This window comes from Salvia hispanica, chromosome 4 (assembly GCF_023119035.1).
Source record: "Salvia hispanica cultivar TCC Black 2014 chromosome 4, UniMelb_Shisp_WGS_1.0, whole genome shotgun sequence".
NCBI classification, from domain to species: Eukaryota; Viridiplantae; Streptophyta; class Magnoliopsida; order Lamiales; family Lamiaceae; genus Salvia; species Salvia hispanica.
Window position 1 is genome coordinate 23059954 of NC_062968.1, and position 21689 is coordinate 23081642.

The following is a 21689-nucleotide window of genomic DNA, read 5'->3' on the forward strand; positions in this document are numbered from 1 at the left end:
GCGGAAGAGCTCTCTCCAGAAAGAGCTTAAGAACAGTGGATCTCAATCCGACACGATCGAACGAGGTATGCCAGGAGGCGTATAATCTCACTTGTGAACGTATCAGCCACTTGTCGAGCCAAAAATGTGTGCCTCAAACCAATGAAGTGTGCATATTTGGATAAACGGTCGACGACGACTAAGATGCAGTCGAACCCCACTGACTTAGGTAACCCAGAGACGAAATCCATGCTAATATCCTCCCAAACTCGTTCCGGTATTGGCAGGGGTTGCAAAAGACCCGCCAGAGCCTTGGTTTCAGACTTGTGTCGCTGGCAGATTGCGCAAGCCACAACAAAGGCAGTGACCTGCCGCATCATTCCAGGCCAATACACGTTCAATGCGAGCCGGCGGTAAGTGCGATAGGCCCCGGAGTGGTCCCCGGTTGGCGTGATGTGAAATTCGGCAATCAATTTCTGAATCCACGATGATTGTAGAGGCATCACGATTCGACCCTTGTAGAAAAGAGTCCCATGAATCAGCTCATAGTAGAGAGATGAAAGACGCCTTGCCTCCAAGTCAGTTTTGATTTTAGCCAGAGTTGGGTGGGCAGAAATGGTGGACTGGACGGTGGACCATTCCGGCCAGGTTGGTCGGGACACAGCCGAGAACTCCAGCGTTATTTCGTCGCGACGTGAGAGGGCGTCTGCAGCTTTATTGAGGCGGCCTTCCTTGTAGACGATCGAAAAATCGTAGCCTAACAATTTCGCAGCCCAGTTCTGCTGAGCCGGAGTGGCCAAGGGGTGGGCCAAAAGTTGACGTAGGCTCTGTTGATCCATGTGTACCACAAAGCGGCGGCTGAGTAAGTACGGGCACCAATGATGATTGCTAAAACCAAAGCCATCATCTCTTTCTTGTAGGCGGACTTAGCGAGCCATCGGGAAGACAGTGTTTTGCTAAAATAGACAATCGATTGGCGCTCCTGCATTAGAACCGCGCCTAGCCCTCGAACCGAGGCATCGCATTCAATGACGAATTCTTTGGTAAAATCTGGCGTACGGAGAAGGGGTGCCGACGTCAGTGCCTCCTTAAGGGCTTCGAACGCGGGCTGCTGCGTCGGCTGGCCATGTCCATGCTCGTTTATCTGATGGGACTGGAGGCTTCTTTTGAAGGGCGGTGAGAGGGGCTGCGATCTTGCCATAATCATGAATGAATTGGCAATAGTATCCGGTTAAGCCAAGGAAACCCCTTACACTCTTCAAGTTCGACGGAGTCGGCCACCGTAAAACCGCTGAGATCTTTGCCGGGTCCATCTTCACCCCCTCGTAGGACACGATATGACCAAGATACTCCACACTATGGTGTCCCAACAAACATTTCTTGGGATTGACCACGAGGGAATGTGCGTGGAGGGTCTGAAAAGCGTGTCATAGATGCCGCATATGTGCCTCCCATGAGTTGCTATAAATTAGGATGTCGTCAAAGAAAACCAGGACGAACTTTCGCAAGGCTGGCCAAAAGATGTCATTCATCAAACCCTGAAACGTGGCCGGGGCATTGGTGAGGCCGAACGGCATTACCAAACACTCATAATGACCGAAGTGCGTGCGAAACGTGGTCTTGTGAACGTCCCTGGCAGCCACACGAATTTGGTGGTATCCCGCCTTCAAATCAATCTTGCTGAACATCTAGCGCTATGTAATTCATCGAGAAGCTCCTGAATGACCGAAATGGGGTATTTATCAGGGACAATCCGCTTGTTCAATTCCGGTAATCGATGCAGAAACGCCACGAACCGTCCTTCTTCCGGACGAGCAGGACCGGGCTGGAGTAGGGGCTGGTACTTGGCTGAATCACCCCGGAGGCCAGCATTTTTGCCACTAGCTTCTCCATCTCATCTTTCTGCAAGTGGTTATAGCGATAAGGGCGAAGCGAGACAGGTTCTGTACCTGGCAGGAGCGGAATTTGATGGTCAACGCTGCGACTCGGGGGAAGACCCCAGCTGATTTTGTAACAGATGGGAAATCAGCCACAAGTTGTAGCAGCTGGGACCGTGCTGCCTGTGACAGGTCCATGCCGAAGCCAAAAGAACCCGGAGCTGTCTCCTTTTCCACCGATCGAAGGAACCAGCAGCAGTCCCCTTCTTCCAGGGATCGCAGGTCTTGTGTTGAGCACGCGCGCCTCATGAGGGTCGGGTCGCCTCTGATTGACACGGGCCGACCATCGACTGGGAAATCCATAGAGGAGTGCTGCCAATTTGCCAAGACATAACCGAGGGTCTCGAGCCATGATACCCCTAGTATCACGTCGATGTTGCGGAGAGAAGCTCTCCTTCTCCAAAACCAAAGGCAACCTCTGGCAGAGCCCCGCTGCCCGACGTGGCGTTCCATCGCCCAATATTACCGAATAAGGTTTAGTGGGCGTGATCGGTAACTGGAGCTGTTGTGCCAATTGTTCTGAAATAAAACAGTGGCTAGTGCCACTATCCACCATGACTTTGATCCTATGCGAGCCAATTTCTCCAAATAGCTTCATAGTTGTTGACGTGTCCAGACCATTCAATGATAATTCAAAGAGCTGCAGCTCAACTTCGTGAGCCGGTTCATCCTCGCAGACAAGAATATTGAGAGTTTTGGGAGGGCATCTATGGGCTGGACCGAACTTCAGGCCGCACTTGATACAGGTACCTGCTGCCATGTGCCGCTTATATTCCTCCGGAGACACGTTCCGGAAGCGTTTGGATACAGATTTAGATGATCCATATGAATGAGAGAGGGTTTGGGAGCACCCCTTTGAGAAGGAGCGAGCCGATTGGGCTGCATATGTGTGCGCCTGGGTGGGCGACTGGGTAGGCGCTGATCGCGGGGGCTGGTTGGACGTCATCATGTCGATGTCCAGTGCTAACTCGACCGCATCCTCATAAGTAGTGATTTTGGCGGCCTTCATTTGTAGACGGACCTCAGGTTGAAGTGCCGCCATAAAGAATCAAAGGTATTGCTGACACGAGATATCCGGAACCTGCGCGAGTCGCGCCTCAAAAGCAGCCACGAAATCCGCAAGGGAGCTAGTGTGGCGGACTGCGGCGAATGCTTCATATTCATTCAACGCTCCATTGCCTCCAAATCTTTTCATCAATTCCCTTGCAAACCGAGCCCACGTCAGATCCGGAACTCGCTGCCGCAACAACTGGTACCAAGGGAGGGCAGCGCCAGCCAGAGCTACCATGGCGATGCCTACCCGGTCCTCGGAAGGGGTTTCCGAGATCAGAAAATATTGCTCCGCCCGTGCAAGTCACGCAAGGGCTTCCGAGCCATCAAAGTTAGGCATGGGCGACCCACCGCTTGTGGATGCCGTGTTTGACCCCTGATTCGCTGAGGTGGAATCGTCCCCATGTCTGGAAGTATCCTTAAGTTTGAGCGAAGCGAAACCTGCGCGCATCTCCTGAAGCATGGCGGTCAGTTCTGATCGTACCTCCGTCACTTGGTCATCAGTGCAGCGGAATTGGGCGTTCAGTTCCTTCACCGCCGCATCCAACACGAGCCTGCTCTATTCCAGATCTCTCGTAGCCTTCTCCAATTCCTCTAGTCGCACATCCGATCGAGAGTTAACCATCGTTCACCGTACCACTTGATAGGAGTAAAGGCTACCCAAACAGAATTAGCACGAGGTGTGCTGAAATAAACACTTAATTAGAGGGAAAGGAACTGGAACTTTTATTGCTGGAAATAAATGGAAAGACACAATCCTCACACGAAGGCCCTACGACAGAGTCGTCTACAAAATGATCACTTTCAGACATGATTTCTCTCCTTCGGTTCTCCCTATTTATAGACTACCATATCAACTACTTAAAATTCAAATTACATGAAATTAGGAAATTGACTAACAACCTAACAACCTGAACAACCAGAGATATTCTTGCTAACAAACTAATTTGAAATTCCCTCCACTGCTGTTGCTTGTTACTCAGTCAGGCCACTCCTCTCTCTCCCCTCTTGTAAGTCTTCCACTCTTTAACCGTATCAATGTTTGTCATGGATATGTTCGCTCCTTAGCTCATTGTTGGAGCCAGCTGATTCTTCGGAGCCTAATACAATACATTATTAGCATCAGCATCAATATTAGCATTAACATGGCATTAATATCATTACTACTGAGCATTATCATCAGTTTTGTGAGAGTATTATCAAACTTTGACCTTAGTTCTGATATCAAATTTGGATACTCCCTCCGTTTCTTCATAGTTGAGTCATTTTTCCATTCGGGAAGTTTCTTCATAGTTGAGTCATTTCCATATATGGTAACTTTTCTCTCTTTTTTACTTTACTCTCTCTACTTTATTCACTTTATACTTTATTCTCTTACCTTTTCATCTCTCTTACTTTTCTTTATCTATTTATTTAACACACCCAACACTCATTTCTAAAACTCCGTGCCGAAAAATTCCGCCTCAACTATGAAGAAACGGAGGGAGTACATTTTAATCATACCCAAAACATGTGTATTTACGTTTTATGAAATTAATCTCCGATTTGAAAAGTGTATGCATGAATATGCCATCAAAATCAGAGTGCATGCAACTTAGCATTCAAAATCTTCAAGTTAAAAGAAATGGTTAGTTACTGAAAATCCTCTCTTGTGTATAGTGTGTTCAAAAGGAAATAACAGGTTCCCTAGGTCCAGCAAATCCACTAGATCACGCGGTCTAGGAACTCGTTGGTCGCAGGAAATCCCGGTCGTCGGACACACAGAGCACTTCTTTCAAAAACCCTCAACCACTTTACTAAACCTAGTATAGGGAAGTAGGGATCAATCCCACAGAGAAGGATGCGTAATACTCATGTTCAAGGATTTGGGTGTGTTTTTGGTGTTGGCTGCTTGCCACGCATTTTTCTTGGGTTGAGGAAAACAAATTAAACTGACTTGAGAATCTTTAAAACTCCTAAGCTAACAGCTAGACCTAGGCGAAATTGTAAGAGAACGTTGCAAAGGAAATTAACTGCTCAACACTTGATCTAAGAAACTACTTCACTACTAGACCTAGGAAACAAACCGACTGTGGGGACCATGACTGAAAAAGCAAGGTACGAACGAAAAGCTGGCAGAATAACTAACTCTCGTACTAACTAACAGCGACATCGTCTCCTACAACCAAATTGCGTAAAACTCATAAGAAATTTAACATGAACGAAATCAAAACAGAGCAAACTAATTTTAAATCAAATTTATGCATAAACAACGAAGAACTAAACAGATCTGCAGACACTAGACGAAGCAAAACAGAAAACAAGAAGAAAACTCGAATCCATCTAACAACTATCTTTCCTCACGTCGAATCCAACCTCAGACGCTAAATCCACTCCGGATCCAAGCATCCAACACGAACTCCAACCAACAGAAACTCTTCATCACTTCAGATTTGAACAAAAACCTCCAAACAGTCAATAAACCACAGATCTATCACCAAATTCCCATATCAAACACCACAACATCAAAATAAAACAGAGATCGACATAATACTTGTAGAAATAAACTACCAGCAAAGAGATCTACGCAAATCGACTTGAAATTCAACTGCTAAACGCAAATCAACAAAGCGGAAAGACAATAAGTATCATCAACAACCAGGTCGACTCCCAAAAGTGAAGTTCGACAGCAAAAACGAGCAAAACAACGGAAATTAAAAGGAATTGTATCTTCGTCCACACTCGGACGGTGTTACCAACCGCGAAACTTCTAAAGAAAGTGACCTTCGTACCCGACTACCCCAGATCTCCCATTCCCAAGTGTGTGTAATGTGTGTGAGCTAAGAAGAGTGAAAAAAAAGTGTCTCCCAATGTGCGTTGCATGCTCTTCTATATATAGGCGTTGGAGTGGGGCCCAGCGAGGTATAGATAAGACTTTGTTGCCCTCAGCTATTGACTCCTCTGTCACGCCATCTTTTCTTTTAAATCTTGCTCACTTCATTCCTTTCCTTCGCTAGACCATCTCCTTCAACACTTCCTTGATCTAGCGATTTTTCTTCACACACCTGGCTTAGGAAACGTGTTAGACCCAGCAAATTATAACATTTTTCACATATAACCGATGCATGAAATTAGCCTTATCAGTTACCTTAAGATGCGAAGTTCGAGATCGTCGTTTCCATTTTCAGATTACTCCTCCTTGATCCTTTCTGCTGAGTCCACTGCAGATTCGCTGCAATATTCTACCTCAATTAATTGGAGTGTTGGGATTTCTCCAATGCCGCTTGGGATTTCTTCTAGATCATCGCAGCCATATAAACTGAGGTGGCGGAGTCTAGGGAAGTTGGTCTCATCGGCTAACCAATGCACAACATTCAAACCTTGAAGAGATAGAAATTGCAGTGAACAGAACACATCTCCATCTGCTAACTCCCACTCTTCATCACATGTCCCCTCCTCGCTTTCAAACTCATCTCCATCCGCTGCCTCCCGCTCTTCATCACATGTCTCCTCCTTGCTTTTAAAATTGCAGTCAATTATCCGGAGCACTTCCAGCTTATGTAGTGCACACAGAGTCCTCCACGCTCCCAAAATCATTTCACATTCAAGCAGAACTAGTTTTCTAATATTACAAGGAAATATAACTCTAAAACGACGACCGAAACCGTCTGGAGAGGATATACTTTTGATATCAGAGCATCTTAAACTTTCGAGCTTGTGAAGTTGGCTAAGATCCATTGCCGTCGGTGTAATTTCGACAAAATCATAAACACACAACTTTTTAATATTTGGAATGCTTTTGTGGAAACCATCCCAAATTGTTGCCTCTTTTTCATAAATATTAAATGAAATCCTTTGCAACTTCTTCATGACACTACAATTCCTTTCCTCATCTTTTAACAACTCAAATCCAAATAGCTTGACATTTCTTAACTCAGAGAGCTTCCATAGCTCAACTGGCTCATCAAACTTGGAATAAGGAGCAATCAAGGATTGCAAATTCCACAATCTTGATATTCCTCTCGGTATCCTTGAGGAGAACCCAATACCTAAGAAGCGTAGGTTGACTAGTTCAAATATTTCAGTTGGGAAACTATTGCATTGCATATCCAAGTCCAACACCCTTACCAATATTGCCGCTAAAAATGTACCAAACGGAAACTCTGCATTCCAAAAACCAATGCATATAACAGATCGAATTAGTGACATTGACTCTGTTGAATCATTATCATCTTCCAATTTGTGAAAACTCATGCGTCGTGGATTAGAGACTCTGAACTTGTTGGGACCATTCAGAAACATGTCTTGAGCAGATTTCTTGATGCATATATCCCTCAACATATCATGCATGCTGTAACTTTTTGGTTTTCCATTCTTCTTGTATTCTCTAACCAGAAATAGATTTCTATCAATTAGAGACTTTAGCCAATCCTTAGCTTCTTCCTCCAAACTTCTTTCCCAATTTAATTTTACAAATCCTTCTGCAATCCACATATATTTGAGTCTGGAGCCTTCAATCATGAAATCTTCAGGGAAAGCTCCCATGTATATGAAACATGGCTTTAAGTGATTTGGCATGTGGTTATAACTTAAGGACATTATACTATTGCATCGCTCATCTGATCCAGAAATTGCTGCTATAACATTGTCCCCAATTTTTCTCCAAACATCTTCTGATCTTTCCATCTTAGATAGTAGCCCTCCAATCACACTTATGGCAAGAGGAAGCCCACCGCAATCCTTGGCGATCTTTCGACCAATCTCTTGTAATACAAGAGGGCACTCCTCTTCTCCAAACGCAAGTTGGTGAAGTAGATTCCAACTTACAGACTCGCTAAGCAGTTGCACTTGATGCTGCGATCTCGAAGAGTCAGCATAGTTCGCCACATCAGATTCCCTAGTGGTGATCACAATGCGACTCCCGTTGTTGTTATCTGGGAAATACATCCTCATCTCATCCCAGAATTTCGTACTCCATATATCATCTAACACAATCAAGTATTTTCTACCGAATAAGCTCTTATACAACATATCTTTTAACTCATCAGAAGGTTGTTCACATTCTTTTCCAGTTATGCAACGAAGAAGGCTTTTGAGAATTTTCCGCATATTGTAATCTTGTGAGATAGTGGCCCAAGCACGATATGCAAAGTGATCAACAATCAAAGGATCTTCGTAAAGCTTTCGAGAAAGAGTGGTTTTCCCTACTCCACGCATGCCAACGATGGGAACGATCTCCAGCTTTTTCTGCTGCAGACCGATCAGCCGATCCTTGAGCTGCATCAGATCTTCATCAATTCCTATCACAACACCGAATGATGAACTGCTAGACTGCATCTTATTATCCTCCATCTGCACAGCAGAATCAAGTTTCTTATCCTCCATCTCCATGAGCTTCTCCGCTTGTTCCATAACAGAATCTAGTTCACGCGTTACTTGTTGTAGATCTGGTGTGGAAAGAGTGAATCTCACACAATTAGATCCAGAGAGCATATGATTAACCATGTGGGATTCAATGATGTCTTCAGCTTGATGTGCTACTTCTCTTATTTGGCTGTCTAGCTTGGTGAGTGAAGATTTATCAAGGAGCTTTTGAAAACAAGTAGCTTTGTTGTAAAGGGATTGACGTTGAGGGTTGTTTTCATCGACAATCCGTCGTGATTGGTCAGGATCAAGGATTCCTTCAAGAATGGCGATGAGAGGTTGAAGATTGTAAGCCATTTTTTCCAGATCTCTTGTTGCTTGAAAAACAAAGGAAGCAAAGCTTGTTGCAAATTGCAAAAGCACAAAAACAAGATGATTGTTGACCTTGAGGCTTGAGCAGATAATATTATAATACTGTTACTCTATTTGATAGTAGTATAGTATTGTGTAGTTGGATATAATTTTATTAAGATGGTTGTACTTGGCCTTGAATGATGAATCTATCCAAGATTTGCATTATTTTAGTAGGGTAATCAATAATGATCTGTAAAAGTTACATGTAACTGATGTTGTTCATATTGCTCATATCTCAAAAATAAGAATTTGAATTGTAATATCAACGTCTCTTTCATCACCCTTTCTTTTATGAAGTATACAGGCAACACCAATATTAAACACCCCATATTAAATTTAGTAGTATCACCATATATGCATAAACAACACAAGGAACGAATTATTCAAAACATTAGTAATAATAATTTTTCCCCAATTGGAGAAATTTATTGGTGCATGGGAGACGTAAGAGATAGGAAGTAGACGGTTAGGATGTTAGTTAGATTGTTGCAGTTGAATAGCTACTCTTCTATAAATAGCACTGTACCATTCTTCTACAACATATAAGCAATGAAATGAGGGGTGCGTTAGGCTCCTTTGCACCCTAAGTGTCTTATTTCCTTCTTAATCTCAGCCCTTGGATCCTTGAATTGGATGGTTGTGATCAATGCACTATAATGTTGCATTATTAGCCGCTGTGCATTATTAGAATGAAAATGTGCATTATTAGTCTATAATGTTGCATTATTAGCCGCTATGCATTATTAGAATGAAAATGTGCATTATTAAATGACACGTGACATTAATCTAACCGTCAGATGACAAAATCGTGGGGCTAGGATTAAGAAGGAAAAAGGACAAAAGATGTGAAAAGGATTTGAATACATGCCATGAAATGATGTTATACCTATATAATTTTAATTTTAAAGTTGCATAGCTGAAACATGAAAATGCATTCAATAATCATGCATGAGAGCAAAGTTTGTTAGTTAGTCTTAAATTTATAGTTATATAAGGAAAAGGCCGAAGCCCAATCATGAACATGTACAATTTCTATTTCTATATAAGGTAATACTAAAATTTTGATTGGAAAGTGCAGCCTGTTGGGCTAACCCACAACCCGACCAGCCAGCCTGCTCAATCCACCAAACCATTCGGGTGGGCCCTAATAACCCGTTTCTACGTTAGGGTACTACAACTCCACCTTTTAATTTTACCGAATTATTCGAGCTCCTGATAGAAGCCCAAAAACCAACAAAAATATATGGACTTATTTGAGTCACTTTTATTAGATGTATTAGATGTATTATTGTGCGGGCTGAGAGCCATTTCGGACTTCTCAAACTTTTTTCTGTCATGAAATAATTGAGAAAAATGCAAAAGCTACGATTAGCCATTTTTAAAAGTTGCACCAATAATAAAAACTTAACCAAATTTTGATCCTTCTTATATTTTCGTATTGCTACAAAAGGTTAGGTAGGAAACAAAAGAAGACACCATTCAAATCCTCCAAAATGCCTTAAGTTATTACTTAAGAGTTAGAGTTTGAAATCCTTATTTAAAACTTCACTGTTCATTTTTATGGTATTTATGGAAAGTGTATGCATGAATGTGTGATCAAAATGACAGTGCTGCATACAACTTAGCATTCAAAATCTTCAAGTTAAAGAAATGGTTAATTACCTTTTGGAAGTGCGATCACGACTCAGTCATCTTTACAATGCGAAGTTTGAGATCGTCGTTTCCATAGTCAGATTGCTCCTCCACAATCCTTTCTGCTGAGGCCACTGCGGATTTGCTGCAATATTTAACTCAATTAATTGGAGTGTTGGGATTTCTCCAATGCCGCTTGGGATTTCCTCTAGATGCTTGCACTCATGTAAATGGAGGTGGCGGAGTCTAGGGAAATTGGTCTCATCGGCTATCCAACGCACAATCCTCAAATCTTCAAGATATAGAAACTGCAGTGAACAGAAATCATCTCCATCTGCTAACTCCCACTCTTCATCAAATGTCTCTCCCCACCTTTTAAAACTGCAGTTAATTATCCTAAGCACTTCCAGCTTATGTAGTGCACACAGAGTCCTCCACGCTCCCAAAATCATTTCACAGGCCATCAGAACTACTTTTCTAATATTACAAGGAAATATAACTTTGAAACGACGACCGAAACCGTCTGGAGAGGACATAGTTTTCATAAGACTGCATCTTAATTTTTCGAGCTTGTGAAGATGGCTAAGATCAATTGCCGTGGTTGTAGTTCGGAAGAAATTAAAAATTTTCAACTTTTTGATATTTGGAAAGATTTTGAGGATACACTCCGAAGTTGTTACCTCCTTTTTATCTATAAACAATGAAATCCTTTGCAGCTTCTTTGGGACATTATAGTTCATTTCCTCATCTTTTAACAACTCAATTGCACGCACCTTCAGATTTCTTAACTCGGAGAGCTTCAATAGCTCAGCTGGCTCATCAAAACTAGAATAACTGATCAAGGTTTGCAAATTCCACAATCTTGATATTCCTCTAGGTATACTAGAATCGCAGCTGACACCTAGGAAGTGTAGGTTGACAAATTCAAATATAACAGTTGGGAAACTACGGAAATTATCCATTAAGTCCAACACCCTTAGCAATCTTGCCGCAGAAATTGCACCAGATGGAAAATAAAGCCCGATAACTAATCCATATAACAGATCGAGTTAGTGACATTGACTCTGTTAAATCATTAAAATCTTCCATTTTGTTTGATGTGTGAAAATTCATGCGGCGTGAATTAGAGAATGTGAACTTGTTGGGAGCATTCAGAAACATGTCTTCAGCAGATTTCTGGATGCATATATCCCTCAACATATCATGCATGCTGTAACTTTTTGGTTTTCCATTCCTTTTATATTTTCTAACCATAAATAGATTTCTATCTACTAGAGACTCTAGCCAATCCTCAGCCTCTTCCTCCAAACTTCTTTCCCCGTTTGATTTTACAAATCCTTCTGCCACCCACAAACATACAAGTCTGGAGCCTTTAATCTCGTAGTCTTCAGGGTAAGCTCCCATGTATAAGAAACATGGTTTCAAGTGATTCGGCAAGTGGTTATAACTTAAAGACAATATACTATAGCATTGCTCGTTCGATTCAGCAATTGCTGCTATTACATTGTCCCCAATTTTCCTCCATACATCTTTTGATCTTTCCATGTTAGATAGCAGCCCTCCAATCACACTGATGGCTAGAGGAAGACCCCCACAATCGCTAGCAATCTTTCGACCAATGTCTTGCAATTCAGGAGGGCACTCTTCTTCTCCAAACACAAGTTGGCAAAGCAGATTCCAACTTTCAGACTTGCCAAGCAACTGCACATGATGATGTGAACTCAAAGAGTCTGCATAGTTCGCCACATCATATTCCCTAGTGGTGATCACAATGCGACTCCCATTGTTGTTATCCGGAAAGTACATCCTTATCTCATCCCAGAATTTGGTGCTCCATATATCATCTAATACAATCAAGTACTTTCTACCGTACAAACTCTTATATAACATATCTTTCAACTCATCATTACTTTGACCACATTCTTTTTCAGTTATGCAACTAAGAAGGCTTAAGAGAATTTGTGGCAGATTGTAATCTTGTGAGATTGTGGTCCAAGCACGACAATGAAAGTATTCAACAATCAATTTATCTTCATAAAGCTTTCGAGCGAGAGTGGTTTTACCTACTCCACCCATACCAACGATGGGGACGATCTCCCGCTTCTTCTCCATACGGGTCAGCCGATCCTTGAGCTGCATCAGATCTTCCTCAATTCCCACGAGCATCTTGTTATCCTCCATCTCCACGAGTTTCACTTGATCCATAGCAGAATTAAGTTCTCGCTCTTCTTATCCTCCTTCTCCACGAGCTTCTCCGCTTGCTCCATAACAGAATCAAGATCTCGTGTTACTTGCTGCAGATCTGGTGTGGAAAGAGTGAATCTCACACAATCCGATCCAGAGAGCATATGATTAACCATGTGGGATTCAATGATGTCTTCAGCTTGGTGTGCTACTTCTCTGATTTGGCTGTCTAGTTTGGTGAATGAAGATTTACTATCAAGGAGCTTTAGAAGAGAAGTAGCTTTGTCGAGAAGGGATCGGAGTTGAGGGTTGTTTTCATCAACAATCCATCGTGATTGGTCAGGATCAAGGATTCCTTCAAGAATGGTGATGAGTGGTTGAAGATTGTAAGCCATTTTTTTTCAGATCTCAGAAAACAAAGGGAAGGAAAGCTAGTTGCAAATTGCAATCACACAAAAAGAAGATGATTAAATCCAAAATAATTAAATAACTCGAACTTGATCATCAATTGAATTGAAATTAGTGACAGCCAGCTCATTGTCGACTTTCAGCAAATATAGTAGTAATACTTTCTTATGCTTTTGGTGGTATGGAATTAGTGAGTGGAACTTTACTTATTTAATTATTTGATTGTCACTTTTATAGTAACACTAGTTTTTTATTATAAAATATCAATTCACACGAGCATCTTCTTATCCTCCATATCTATGAGATTAAAACATGACCATGAAGTAAAAATTTCAACTCGTGCTAGTACTAAAGAGAAGGCCTTATTAATCATGTAAACGGTGGAGTACTATTTACACAAGGGAGTGTTCGGTTTGCAAGATTGGTCCGAGATTAAATTTATAGTGGGGGTGTTCGGTTGGCAAGACTAAATCTCATGGTTAAGTATGTATCATGTTTGGTTTATAAGATTGACCTCCACAACTTAATCCTAGATGGATAGTCTCATGTTTATTAGTCATAGCCTCTCCCCTCCAACTAAAATAATCTCACAACTTAATCCTAGATGGATAGTCTCATGATAATTAGTCATGACAACCGAACGCCACCAGTGTGTTTGGTTCATGAGATTCAGCCCCACAACTTAATTTTAGATGGATAATCATGAGCTAATTAGTCATAACTAACCAATCTCCTATGACTTAAATAATCTCACAACTCAATCCTAGATTGTATTTTGATATTTTTTTTTCTTGCAAACCGAATACCATTGAGTACACATGGCCAAACATTGTAAATAATCTGCATCTTATGCTGAAGCTTTTCACCTCTACAACAATAATTCCTCTAATTAGCATTAACATTAACACTGTAGAACAATTAATAACATAGATTATTAACATCAACATTAGCATTAGCATTAACATTACCATAGCATTAACATTAGAATCAGCATTAACATGACATTAACATCAAAGATTATTGACATCAGCATTAACATTAACATTACCATAGCATTAACATGGCATTAACTTCACACAGCATTAGCATTAACATTAGAAATAGCATCAACAGGGCATTAACATCACAGATTATTGACATTAGCATTAAAACCTATTTTTAACATCAAGATTAACATTAGTATTAGCATTAACATCAGCATTAATCAGGCATTGTTATCAGCATATTAATGGCTAACTTATTTATAGGCCAAAACACAATCGATTAAACCATAATACACAAATACGTAACATCACCAAATTTTAACAACTTAATTGAAATAAGGCAGGAGAGATCAACATAATAGGCGAGGTTTTAATATTTTGAAATGTAGTTTATAATATTTACTTATAATAAAAATTAAAATTTCTAAAATCCATTTCTAAAATTAAAATTTCTAAATGTTCACTAAATTCAAATTTTGCCTATTAACTATAAAATCTACTACATGTAAATATTGATAAATTGATTTGTTCTAATTTTGCAACAAAACTATTGGTTTGCTATAATTTTGCAATCAATCAAGGTTTTGACATTGATATAGCTTGTGATAAATTATTTACGAGACATTATCAGACATCAACCAAAATGACATACTCCATTCGTCTCATGCTATTCACACTTTTTTTTTATTTCGGCTCGTCCCAAACTCTTGCACTATTTTTTTAAAGTAAGAATTAGGGTATTTGTTTGATATATATACTAGAGTTATTAAGTATTTCCCTATTAAGTAATCTCTCATTACACTTAAATAATAATTTATTTACATTCCAAAATCAATCCAAAATTTATAATCTAAGAAAAGTGAGAATAATTTATTTACATTCCAAAATCAATCCAAAATTTATAATCTAAGAAAAGTGAGAGTGACATGAGATAGAAAGGGATATAATAATGCTCCATAATTTACTGGTTAATATTGCAATAAATACTACTCCACCTGTCCCATGAAAATAAAGAATTCGAGAACAATACAAATTTCTATGTGGAATTGGTAAATTAAGAGAGCTATAGAAATAAAAAAATGATTAAAGTACATTTAGTGAAGAACGAGAATCACTTAAAAAGAATAACTTACTAAAATAAAATGAATTAATTTACTAATTGATATATTTTTGTATTGCTATTAATGGTTAGGTAGGAAACAAGAGACCATTCGGAGGAAGATAAAATCACTCTTAATTGCCTTAAGTTAAAAGTATGTTTTCAATTCAGTAAATATTCCAAAATCAATAAACTCGATAAAACAAATACTACTTCGCTGTCCGTGAAAATTTGTCACTTATTTCCTTTTTCGTCCGTCTATAAAAAATTGTCACCTTTCACTTTTACTATTTTTGGTAGTGGACCCTACATTCCAATAACTCATTCCCACTCACATATTATTTTAAAACTAATATATAAAAGTAGGACCCACATGCCATTAACTTTTTCATTCCACAATCTATTACATTTCTTAAAATCCGTGTCGAGTCAAATGGTGCCAAATTCCAAGAAACGGAGGGAGTAATTAATTTCTAGCTCCTAAATTGGGACTAATTCAAATTTGTAAATCAATCAATTAAATAATAGAATAATACCTTTTGGAAATCCTAGTGTGTACTTAGGTTCTGATGAAACTAAATTAACAATTATTAAAAAATTATCGGATACAATGGTATATATCCTCTTGATCATTTTAAGATAAATAAGAAAATGACTCAATTATTTTGGGATAATGCGAGTTAATTATTTCGGAAGGAGAGAGTATAAATCTACAAATTAATAGTACTATTAAAAACCTTATTTAACACTTCCGTATTCATTTTTATGGAATTAATCTCCGATTTGAATAGTGTACACACAAATGTACGATCAAAATCACAGTGCATACAGCTTAGCATTCAAAATCTTCAAGTTAAAGAAATGGTTAGTTACCTTTCGAACTCAGGCTTCTTTACGATATACTACTATATAGTTTGAGATCGTCGTTTCCATTTCCAGATTTTCTGCTGAGGCCACTGCAGATTTTCTGCATCCACCTATCTCTATTAATTGGAGTGTTGGGATTTCTCCAATGCCGCTTGGGATTTCCTCAAGTTTACTGCAGTCATATAAAGAGAGGTAACGGAGTTTAGGGAAATTGGTCTCATCGGCTATCCAACGCACAAGACTCAAATACTCAAGAGTTTCGCCCCTACAACAACATTGTATATCACGTGCATCTTATGCCGAAGCTTTCGCCCCTACAACAGCAATGCCTTTAATTGTTCAACTCCGAGAAAAATAGAACATCAAAACTGTGCATTCAGCCCGAGACAAGTGCCTCAATCAATCAGCCTCAACAAGACCATCACTGCCATCCTTTCTCTTGGATATATGAGCATAATTAGAATACTGCTTTTTCTTTTGAGATGCAATTTCAACATTTTTATGTACAACTGCCCCGGGAGACGGATAAGGCCGCTGCTGGAAAAGAGGGCCCTGGAATTCGAAGTTTGCAGATGAGAGGATGTTAGGGAGATGTAGAATATTGAACAAAACGGAACGGATAATCTGAAAGTCGTGATGAAATCACTTTCAGATCAAATCAATTTCGGTGGTTCTACCAAAATATTTGATCGGATAAAATTCAGAGAAAACATAACTATCTAATGTTGATATCTGAGAAAAAGCGTACAGAACCAAACAACAATCGATCAGATTTAATAAGATGAAAAATTGCGTTTCAACAAGATGAACAAGTGCGTCTGTTAATTTCACAGCTCGACCCCAGCCAGGGGCTCTGCCCCTTGGACCCCGCTACCCGGGGGCGCTGCCCCCGGAACCCCGTTCATCTAACATCATAATGAATTCAAATAAGCGTGCACTCCGCACTTCCAGACTTATATGATGTCTCATTATGACAATACTGATCAATCAAGTTAATCCTATTACACTAAAATTGTAACAGCCCGGATTTTTAGGGTATAATAAATTCGGCGAATGCTACCAAAACAGACTTAAAAGAAATAAAAACATAGGCTAGGGTTTCATTCAAAGAGATTTGACCAAGGTATTAAAGGAACTATCAAAGCAATAAGCCAACGGTTTAACCTAGAAAGAAATCATTGAAGAATAGATCCCATAAACTATGATTAAAAGTCAAGGGTTTGACATAAATTTAACAAAGCACAATATGTCTCGATGTTCTAATTCAAAAGGAATAAGTTCAAAACAACCAAATGATAATAAGTTTCATAATTCAGCGGAAGCAACCAAGAGAAAGTGAAGCCATGTATGAAGACACGACTACATTCGAAGTTCAAAATATCCATCTTATTTAATTAAATTTTCTCAACACCGCCAACCGCTCGTCGCCGCTCAACCTGCACATAAGGAAAACACATGCAGGGCTGAGTATTTTGAAATACTCAGTGAACTCGTTACCAAAACATTTTATAAGTTATGCCACCCTTACCATAGTGAACTCGAGTTTTACAATTATAAAATAAAGATCATCGAGTATCACAAAAATATTTCCATAGACTGGCCAGTCCAACAACTCCCCACTTTTCTCATCAATTTCCACAATCACAACATTTTCATGGTGCGACGAAAGTGTGGCCACACTTTTCGCCCACGAGACCGGCCGACTAGCAAGGACGGCTCCCGATCCCACCGTGTACACAACCTGGTAGGGTTTGCGGCCCTACTCAGACCCGAATTCGTTTATACATTTCCATAGCCCTATAGCCCAATGGAGCGAACTCACAAACTAGGCATCAGGCGCACAATATCATAACAAAACAAACATAGGCATGGCATAACAGTAAAACCACCCTTATCTCTCCACATTCATAAATTTACAACATAAAAGAGTTTAAGAATAAAACCCACCTCGACTGCTTAGATGTCAAGTATGTTCTTTCCCTTTGTTATCCTGCTTCGCAACCGAGGTTTCACCTTTTAATCACATAGGCACATATCGCAAATCAGTTTCAACATCAATCTCTTAACTCATGCATGTCTCAACGCTTCCCCTTTTCCCCACCGATCCGGTTTACAATTATCATTCAAGACAAGCCATATTCATCATATAAGTCTTCACACTCAACCATATTAGATCTAACATCAACTTATATCACACATGAGTGTTAATCACACGTCACAAAAACACACACGCACACACGCACGCATACACACACACACACATACATTCTCTATGTCCCACTGATAAGGCTCGTTTCATGCATCGGTTTAGGGTTAAAATTCTGTGCATTTGGGGCGCTAATGTGCGTTATTGAGTTCAGGTGCGTAGTAAATCTGTCGGACCCAGGAGTTGTTGTTACCGGACCTGGCAGATGCAAAAGAGATGAAATTGAAGCAAAAGTCAGAAGTCGTCGTTCAGACCTGGGAGAATCAAAAGTTGGCGACAGGAGCAGAATGGAGCGAGAGCAAATTATCTTAAAGAGTCTTACTCAAGGGCAAGGGCGTAAAATCACCAGAGGGATACCCTAGGGATCAGAGCCTCACATATATAAAGAGCTCAACCTTGAAGAACAAGACAATCCGTCAACAGCCACTTCTGCACTTTCTTAGCTCTAGCTTTCGTTCCATGCTTTAGTTCCACACTTCAAGTTTCTCATTTCGACTGCTGCGCACTTGGACATGGAGGATTCTGGCCATCGTGGTTCTCGTCATCGTTGTTATTTTGCTGCTGTGTAACACCGCCTTGTGGAGGCGAAGAAACAATTTTATTTGCTTTCGTTTAGTACCTTGTTGGTTTTTAAGTTTCGCAACTCTAGTTTCTTGCTTTGATCTGCTGGATTCAGACTTATTTACAGTTATTATGGAAGTTTATGTTTGCTTTTGGTTGGATATCTCTGAGTTTATGTTAATCTCTTGTTTTTAGCTTTCGTTCTTTGTTTATTGTTGAATGTTTGGAGCTGAGATCTGTGTTTGTTGTTGGAGGTTGGGAATTTGCATATGAAGATGTTTGGATCTGTTGAATCGTGGTGTTTTGGAGTTGAAGTTTCGCATATTTGGTGCTTGATGTTTACGTTATGCATGATTATGTCTATTTACTTTATGTTTCTGCATCCTTTAGGTCCAGTAGCGTAGATCTGTTAGTTTAGGCTTTAATTTCTCGTTCTAAGTCTTGTTTTAAGTTTAGATTTAAGGTTGCTCTGTTTTCATGGTGTTTAATACCCTGTTTTCTCTGCTATTCTCGTTTGGTTCCCGAAGAAGATGAAGTTGCTGGTAGTTAGAACCAGATCTGCTTTATGTCAGTACTTTTCTGCATGTACTTTACTTTTTCTGCATATCTGCTAGACCTGTCAGTACGATCTACTTTGTCTCTTTTACTTTTCTGCATGCTTTTCCAGACCCTGGTAGTTTAAGGAATTTGTCTTGCTTTTTCACTTTATGCTTGTCTGTCCAAATTAGGAAAGTCTGTCTAGTTAAGTTTACCCCAGCTGTCTTAGAACTTAAAAATATCTCGCTTTCTCTGAGTCATGTATGTTCCGTACGCTTTCGTTTCTTAGACCCAGTAGGTAGAGTAAAGTTCTCCTGATCTATTAGACCCAATAGGTAGAGTAAAGTTTCGCTTATCTCTCATACCCAGTAGTTTTAAGTTCTCGACCCACAAAAATTGCGTGGCAGCAGCCAACCCTTTTCCAAAACATCCTCAAATACAGTTCCGTAACACCTGCTTCCTCGTGGGATCGATCCTTTACTTCCCTGTGCTAAGTTATAGTATAGTGGGTTGAGGTTTTTTTGAAGGGACAGAGTGCACCCAACGACCCCTTTCTGGCAAGTTTCATGATCTTCTAGCCCATGAAGTCTAGTCGAATCCTCTGGACCTGTTAGATCGTGTGACACATATCACAGTACAAATCCTGCACTGCACTCAAACCTGTTGGACTTTTACTAATTAAATTGAGCCCCAATTTAATATAAGTCCAAACAGAATATTATTATCATCCACTATAGTATAATAATATTGACTGCCCGTCCAATCCCAAATTACGAGTAATCCGGGCTTTTACCTCTTTAATTTATTATTTCTCGTGTTTAAGATATAAATATCCATTAATTAATTTAAGTATGCTATTTGACTTTAATTAATTAATATCTTTTTCCAAGAGTTGTCTAGTTCAAAATCTTTATTTATTATTCTGGAATAAATTCCAACCGGCCGGGTTTCTGAATAATAAAACCTTTTTCAAACACCTCTTGAGGATATTATCAAACTGGACTCACCCAGCACACGATTCATTGCAATAACAATACTAGCACCTCTAGACATTGATCACCACTACCCAAGATATCAGGATTCTTGGATTGCGAAAAATCCGCACCATTTGATAAATCAAAGTAGTGCATAATCAATATCGTATGCTCAATGTTATGTCAACAATGATTAATAAATAACAATCACCGAGACTTCGTCTTTCGGTAAATAGCAAGAAAGACTTATCTCAACCGTTAGATCCTTCAGTGCTATACCACACCAGTGTCGTTTATTTCCTAAGGTAAGGAAATATGCGGACTGACACTGCAACCTTTCACGAATAGAATCACTATTATTATCACATTGTGTTTGCTTGTGCATTTATAAGATGTTTTACAAACATTTAAATGCATAAGAAGTAAACAAAGTCTAAGTCTTTTGCTTAGTAGACCGGTTGTGGGCGTCGTCCACTTTAAGGTAACACGGTCGATCTATGCAATGCTTTGCAAAAGAAAAAGAAGAATTTCACAACCTAGATAGGCTTTGACTACCTATCGTGAAAGGTTGCAATGTCAGTCCGCATATTTCTAAGCCTTACTGAAATAAGATGACATTGGTATGGTATAGCACTGAACGGATCTAACAAGACGTGTCTTTATGCTATCTACTGAAAGACTAGGTCTTAATAAAATACTATTTCTTAATCTACATATGTTAGCATTGAGCATACGGTATTGATTATGCACTACTTTGACTTATCAAATGGTGCGGGTTTTTCGCAACCCAATAATCCCGATATATTGGGTAGTGGTGATTAATATCTAGCGGTGCTAGGTGATACGCCCGGATTTTGCACTGTTTTAAGGCCATTATTTGGTCCGTTTTTGTTATCAAAATCACTCTACATGTCCATTATTTGCATATTCTATACATTTTGTTATTTTGACGTGTTTTGTGAGAAATGTGCATATTTGAGCCGAAAAGGGGAGTAAAAACGCATAGTCTGGAAATCTGGAGTCAGACGGCGACCGGCGACCGCCGCGAAGTTGTACGGCGACCGCCGGCGCCCGGCGGCGCAGAGAGCTATGTGGCGGCCCGCCTCGGAAATTTACGCTAGGAGAAGAGTCTCGCCCGGCGACCGCCGGAGGATATGTGGCGGTCCGCCACCGAAGGGTCAGAGTCTCTCTGGACTCCAACGCGGCGACCGCCGGCCAAGGTGCGGCGGCCCGCCGGAGAAAGGCGGCGAATCCGACCAGCCCTAGATTTGCTCCAAGATTTACCAAATTTTGCAGATCTTTTCCTTCTATGATGAGGAATAATCTTCCCCTATAAATAGGACCTCAAGCTTCATCAAAAGAGAGTTTTTTTTCACACAACAAGAACACATTCATAGAGATCAAAAGCTAGAGTACTTCAATTGTGCAAGGAGTTGAAGAAGGATTTCAAGAACATCAAGAACGACAAGGATTCAACCTACGGGTTTTATTTGCTTTAGTTTTATGTTCAAATTG

At 40.1% G+C, this 21689-nt stretch overlaps 3 protein-coding genes and 1 pseudogene across 3 annotated transcripts; all 4 read right to left on the reverse strand.

Annotated features, from left to right (window-relative positions):
* Positions 1–5958: 5958 nt before the first annotated feature.
* LOC125218115 (putative late blight resistance protein homolog R1B-14) lies at positions 5959–7433 on the reverse strand. The gene is made up of 2 exons (XM_048119715.1): positions 6094–7433; positions 5959–6010 (listed from the first exon to the last, which is right to left on the reverse strand). The coding sequence occupies exon 1, from the start codon at positions 7293–7295 to the stop codon at positions 6135–6137; it is 1161 nt and encodes a 386-aa protein (XP_047975672.1). The 5' UTR covers positions 7296–7433; the 3' UTR covers positions 5959–6010; positions 6094–6134.
* LOC125220685 (putative late blight resistance protein homolog R1A-3) lies at positions 7415–8666 on the reverse strand. The gene is made up of 2 exons (XM_048122837.1): positions 7550–8666; positions 7415–7449 (listed from the first exon to the last, which is right to left on the reverse strand). Exons 1-2 carry the CDS (start codon positions 8664–8666, stop codon positions 7415–7417), a joined length of 1152 nt encoding a protein of 383 aa, XP_047978794.1.
* Positions 8667–10417: 1751 nt separating this feature from the next.
* LOC125220686 (putative late blight resistance protein homolog R1B-16) lies at positions 10418–12536 on the reverse strand. The gene is made up of 3 exons (XM_048122838.1): positions 11471–12536; positions 11036–11382; positions 10418–10663 (listed from the first exon to the last, which is right to left on the reverse strand). The coding sequence occupies exons 1-3, from the start codon at positions 12534–12536 to the stop codon at positions 10418–10420; spliced, it is 1659 nt and encodes a 552-aa protein (XP_047978795.1).
* Positions 12537–16295: 3759 nt separating this feature from the next.
* LOC125220687 overlaps positions 16296–21689 on the reverse strand; it is a 15961-nt pseudogene continuing 10567 nt past the window's right edge.

Bases quoted from the DNA above. Each gene is read 5' to 3' on its own strand.
- LOC125218115 (XM_048119715.1), bottom strand. From the start codon at position 7,295: ATGCATGATATGTTGAGGGATATATGCATCAAGAAATCTGCTCAAGAC.
- LOC125220685 (XM_048122837.1), bottom strand. From the start codon at position 8,666: ATGGCTTACAATCTTCAACCTCTCATCGCCATTCTTGAAGGAATCCTT. The intron at 7,450-7,549 runs GTATAATGTCCT...TGAAGGCTCCAG, and splicing joins ATCAGATGAGCGATGCAATA to ACTCAAATATATGTGGATTG.
- LOC125220686 (XM_048122838.1), bottom strand. From the start codon at position 12,536: ATGGAGGATAACAAGATGCTCGTGGGAATTGAGGAAGATCTGATGCAG. The intron at 11,383-11,470 runs GCATGAATTTTC...TATATGGATTAG, and splicing joins CACATTCTCTAATTCACGCC to TTATCGGGCTTTATTTTCCA. The intron at 10,664-11,035 runs GTAACAACTTCG...TGTTCACTGCAG, and splicing joins TGTTTATAGATAAAAAGGAG to TTTCTATATCTTGAAGATTT.